Source organism: Meleagris gallopavo, chromosome Z (genome assembly GCF_000146605.3).
Source record: "Meleagris gallopavo isolate NT-WF06-2002-E0010 breed Aviagen turkey brand Nicholas breeding stock chromosome Z, Turkey_5.1, whole genome shotgun sequence".
Taxonomy (NCBI): Eukaryota; Metazoa; Chordata; class Aves; order Galliformes; family Phasianidae; genus Meleagris; species Meleagris gallopavo.
This window is the reverse complement of record NC_015041.2, coordinates 66,034,652-66,040,024: the sequence shown is the minus strand read 5'-3', so window position 1 is coordinate 66,040,024 and position 5,373 is coordinate 66,034,652. Positions and strand designations below refer to the sequence as shown.

Below are 5,373 nucleotides of genomic sequence, written 5' to 3'. Positions count from 1 at the left end.
CAGGGGGTTGGTCTCGATGATCTCTAGAGGTCCCTTCCAACCCCTACAATTCTGTGATTCTGTGATTCTGCCCAGGGAGGTGGTGGAGTCACCATCCCTGTACATGCTCAAGAAATGTTTAGATGCTGTACTGAGGGACATGCTTTACTAAGAAATTTTGGTTATAGGTGTACAGTTGGACTAGATAAGGTCTTTCCAATCTTGGTGATTCTCTGATTCTATGACTTTCAAAACTGATAGTAGTCTGCCAGCCTTGCTACAAGGTAAACTGAATATTTACTGAGTGACTTATTCCTGCTGTTGATATGTTTGGTTTGGAAATCCTTGATCTGATTGTTTGCTATTCTATTTTAATAGGAAAAGCTTTCAAAAGATATAGAGTATCTCATCAGTAAGGAAAGCCAAGTAAAAGCTCACATCTCACAGCTGGGTCTGCTGCTAAAAGAAACAGAGGTAATAATGATGTGCTCTTTTTGTGAAGGGGCAGTCCTTGAGGCACACAGCAAGGGCTGGAACTGTTTCCAGCACTGTGTTTCACTGGCTATATTGAGGGCTGGAGGGTTAATTTGAAACAATTTCTGTAGAAGTTGTGTTAGTCTTCTCACTTTAAAACCATTCTGACAGTGTGGGAAATTTAGGCAATGTACAGGGGAAGGGGAAGTTTTGGTTTGCAGTGTAAATTTGAAATAAGGCTTATTTGATACTTTAATCAAAGATAGATGAATTGGACTTAAAGCTCTCTGTATTAATGGAAATGCACAGCTTATGTTTTTTAATTATTTTGAGGATGTTGCAGTGAAGTCAGAATTAAGATAAAAAACTCTGTGTAGAAGACAGAGGTGGGGGTATTCTTTGCATGCAAAATGCAAAACTGACAGAAATTGCAGGAGCTCTTGGCCCTCCCCTTTCCTGTATGCAAATCATATCTGTCCATCTATCTGAAGTAGTAGGCAGAAGTGGTCCTGTTGCTCCAGGGGAGTTGGGTGTTGAAACATGGCACTGGGCTACCCTGGGAAACATACAGAGGTCACAAGGTTTGAGATCCCCTATGGTAAATTAAGATGAAACAATACCAAACAATCAGTTAAATGTTTGCTTGGATCTCACTGTGATACTTAGATTTATATGTCTGTATCTTATTGACTGTGAGCTATGATGATATGCCTTGCATTACTGCCCTTGGATCCAGCAGTGTCACAATAGTCAGGGTTGTTTCTCTGGTGCTGAGCACATGTGCCTGAACTAGCAGTCTTTTGACTTTTATGTGCTCACAGTCCCCCCCACTAAAGAGGAGCTCAAGTTACAATTTGTGCAGTTCCACTGAGCATGTACAGTCCTTCTTCAGAATGTACCAAAAATGAGCTGGGGTCTCAGGAGGTTGTCAGACTGAGATATGACACTACAGCTGCTCAAGTGCACTTTGAGGTTTAGAATACGCTGGAAATTGGTCAGTGGGTTGGAGGGTCTTCAGGTGTCTCACTTTCCCAGTGCCCAAAAGACTCATTGTTGAGCATCTCTTCCTCCCCCAGTAAGTTCTCGTGATGTTGCTGAACAGGTCTTCATAGTCTCAGAAGACAAGGAAATCCATCTGGAAAAGTAGTGTCTTGCCTTGTTAAGGTCTCCTCCTCCAGCATCTCCTAATCTCCTACCAAGGACATTAAGGACATTTGCTTCTCAGCCTTTTACAGTGAGAAGTCTCTTGGGCAGGAAGGCTTTAGACCCACCTGCTTTTATAGTGCTTTTCCATGAGCTGTTTAGGTAGAGCTCACATCTCACAGCTCTATATGATTCAGGGCATAATCTGAGAAATAATTTCCTGCTCTTCGTTCTCAATGTTAAGATAGTAAATATATACTAGCTTGGGTGCAGTGTTACTTGTCTTTTCAGTTCTTTAACAGTATAACAAAGCTGTAAGTCTTTCAAACAGATGATTGTATTGGTGTTATAGTTTGTAAAAAAATCTGTGTTTCTTTATGCAGACACAGAGCTATGAGACTGGTTTAAAATGCATTTTGTTCTTTCCTAGTGCAATGGGGAAAGAGCTAAAGAAGAGGCATCTCAGAGTTTTGAGAAATTAATTAATATCCTGGAGGAGAAGAAGTCTGCAGCTCTTAGGGCAATTGAAGTGACTAAGAATTTAAGGCTGGACAAATTGCGAACCCAAGCAGAAGAATATCAAGGTCTCCTGGAAAATAATGGTCTTGTAGGATATGCTCAAGAAGTCCTTAAAGAAACTGATCAGTCCTGTTTTGTTCAAACAGCAAAACAACTTCACGTCAGGTATCTCAGTTATCGTCTGGGTTAGGTGCAGATTCTGCTGCTGCAGGATGTCTGGTCAAGTAGGTTATCTTAACACTTGCTAGCAGTGTTCTGGGTGTAGTACCTTTTATTGCAGAACCTCATAACCAGCCCAGCTGCAGTTCAGAAGAGATTACTGTGTACAGTGTGTGTTCAGAAGTAGCACACCAAAGGGATTCTGTCCTTCTAAAGCATCTAGCCCTGCTTAGTAGAATTGCAGTGTAAGGGCAGTCTGTTCAGCTCACTGACAAATTCCTTTGCACAGTGATTATATCAGCTATTTACAAGTTAATCTAACAGGTCTCTTCCAACTTTACACTTCTGATCTTAATAGTTGGTCTCCATTAGCACTTCACATCTGTTTTGTTCTTTGAACAGAATGCAAAAAACTTTAAAGATACTCTGCTATTTGAACTTCTACTTGTTCACTTGTCCTTACCTTCATGTGCGTAAGGATTTTAATCTTTGCATTTAAATTCTGCCTGTAAGGAAGGTGAGACTTCAGTAAGTAAAACCTAGCATTTTTGCTTTTTGAAATGTAGATTTATACATTCCCGTTTCTTTTGTCTGCCATCCCTACACTCCTGTGCTTTCAGAATCCAAAAAGCTACTGAATCTCTGAAGAGCTTCCGGCCAGCAGCTGAAAGTTCTTTTGAAGATTTTGTGGTGGACACAACCAAGCAAGAAGTGATCCTTGATGACTTATCCTTCTATTCCAATGGTAAGTTGTGAGAACATCAAGTCTTCGTTGAGTTACAGCTTTAAGAGTTTCTCTAGAAAGGGTGAGAATTTATGCAGGGCTGGAGTTGCAGATCTCAGTGAGTTACCCTGACTTGCATTTGATCTTTCTGCTTACATGATCGACACAGCATTACCTATCAGCATTACCTAATTGCTCTGACAGGCAAGCTGGGATGTCATCAACTTCAGTACCAGTTCACATTGGCTTCTAAAATATTGTAGTTAAGTAACACTTAATTAAGTCTTAGTGGAAGTGTGTTGTTTTGTGTGCAGAAAAAAATGGGCATTTTTAATGCTGTTAGTTTTTTTCAGCAGCTTGCACAAATTAACAGCACAACTTTCAAATTAAAAACAGAAACTAAGGGATTCATTTGAGTGCAGAAACACAGGCAATGTCACCTTTAACTGTGCAAGTCATATTATTTATGCTAAGCTCCTGAGCAAAGACTGATACAGATCACTCTAAAACAATGCATAGCTAAACTTCTGGATTTTTTTCTCCTTAATCTGTGGCCTTCCAGGTCTTGAAATACCAGAAATCAACGAGGAGCAATGCAGAATGTATAACAAAGCTGTGATCAGTTGGGAATCCTCCGGGAAGACAGACTCTGCTGATATGTATGTTCTTCAGTATCGCAAGCGTAGTAGAGAAGAGGAGAGTATGATGTGGCAGGAAGTTGAAGTTTACAACAAGAGCAAAGTCATATCTGATCTTGATGATGACAGTAGCTACACCTTCAGAGTTCGAGGATACAAAGGGTCCATCTGTAGCTCATGGAGCAAAGAAGTTATTTTGCGTACACCTCCTGCTCCAGGTACTGGGTTTCTTCTGTCCACCTGCACTGGAAACCACCTACAGTTCCCAGACTTCTATCCCATTATTGGTTGTATCTGTATGTATAGAAGTACTATAATGAGCAGGTTAATTATCATACCGCGCTTATTAGCGTGCATGAGAATCCTAATAGCTTTTCATAGTGAGAATTTCTAATGCCAGTGTAAAGATGCAGTATATAAGCACAGAAAACCAAAAGATATCTAACTAACAGGAAATTCCTGGAATACTATTTTTCAGTTCTTAGCTTTCTTTTTGATGACAAATGTGGGTACAACAGTGAACGTCTCCTGCTGAACCCAGAAAGAACCTCTGTGGAAAGCAGCGCTGGATTTCCTTTACTGCTAAGAGCTGAACGCATGCAGTTTGGATGCTACACAACCCTGAATTACATCATTGGTGATACTGGTGTTGCCAAAGGGAAGCACTTCTGGGCTTTTCATGTGGAAGCCCATTCTTACCTGGTAAAAGTGGGAGTTGTTTCTAGCACCAAGATACAGAAATTTTTCCACAATACACATGATGTGACAAGCCCAAGGTAAATTCCAAGCATGTGCATGAAACATGTTTTGTACAAGAAGATGGTTGGGTATATTTTATTTTATTTTATTTTATTTTATCAATTTAAAAGCAAATGTAGTCTCATTTAACAAACTTGAACCTAACCAGTGGAAAGTAGCTTGAAGCAGTAAGATATATGCAGGTTGTCCTATTCCTTTTCTTGTTCCCTGCTTTCAGTAGTGAGCTGTTTGAATTACGCAGGGTCCGATTATCTTTCTTTTTTGGAAAGAAGTCAAGCTCGGAGAAACATTGAGATACATCAGTTAAAGCAAGAAGGTGGAAAGCAATCCATTAGCTGTGAGACTGAAGCAATTCTTGGTTGTCATTAGGTAGACCATTAGCATGGTAGATTGTCAACTGTTCAGAGGTACAGAGTTCACAGAGTTGTCTGTCTGTGTAGTAGCTTGCATCATGATGGATTTCAAGTTGCTTGCATGTGGTTTTTGGATTGCTGCTGAGCAGAGTCAGAATACTGTGAAGAAACCAGCCCCAAAATTTCCAGCTCTCAATTACAGCTACAGTAAACTCAAATGTATCTAGAAATGGAAGGCTGGGAAGGTATTGTCTGGAGACTGTAGCTTCATATCTTAACAGGTGTATCGGCTTCTTCCTATCCAGTGTAACAAAACTGAAAAAATGTTCATGTCTTAAGTTGCTTAGGCAGCGTAGTGATGTCCTAAGATGTGTAATAAGGCAGTTGCATGGCAACCTCTTTAGAACAAGAGGTGTATTTATTGGTGTTACTTAGTATTATGTAAATAAAGTTAATATATCCTGCCTGTAATGATAAATCGTATTTGCAGAACTACCTGTCAAGTTACCTAATTTAGTGTACCTGGTAGGTTCATTCATCATTACGTAGCAAAAGTAGATTCAGATAAACTTGGAACTTAATGGCTTGTTAGCAAAACCTTCTGTTGTCTCACCCTCATTAGTTC

At 40.0% G+C, this 5,373-nt stretch overlaps 1 protein-coding gene across 4 annotated transcripts in view; it reads left to right on the top strand.

Annotated features, from left to right (window-relative positions):
• The window catches only part of TRIM36 (tripartite motif containing 36), a 19,627-nt gene extending 14,430 nt beyond the window's left edge, over window positions 1–5,197 (top strand). For all 4 annotated transcript variants that reach the window (XM_010726237.3, XM_019610723.1, XM_019610722.1 and 1 more), the window contains 5 exons: window positions 358–453; window positions 2,027–2,280; window positions 2,895–3,019; window positions 3,561–3,854; window positions 4,115–5,197. In XM_010726237.3, coding sequence (XP_010724539.2) covers window positions 358–453; window positions 2,027–2,280; window positions 2,895–3,019; window positions 3,561–3,854; window positions 4,115–4,416 — 1,071 coding nt within the window. In that variant the 3' untranslated portion in view covers window positions 4,417–5,197. The remainder of the gene's footprint in view (window positions 1–357; window positions 454–2,026; window positions 2,281–2,894; window positions 3,020–3,560; window positions 3,855–4,114) is intronic.
• The last annotated feature ends 176 nt before the right edge of the window (window positions 5,198–5,373 follow it).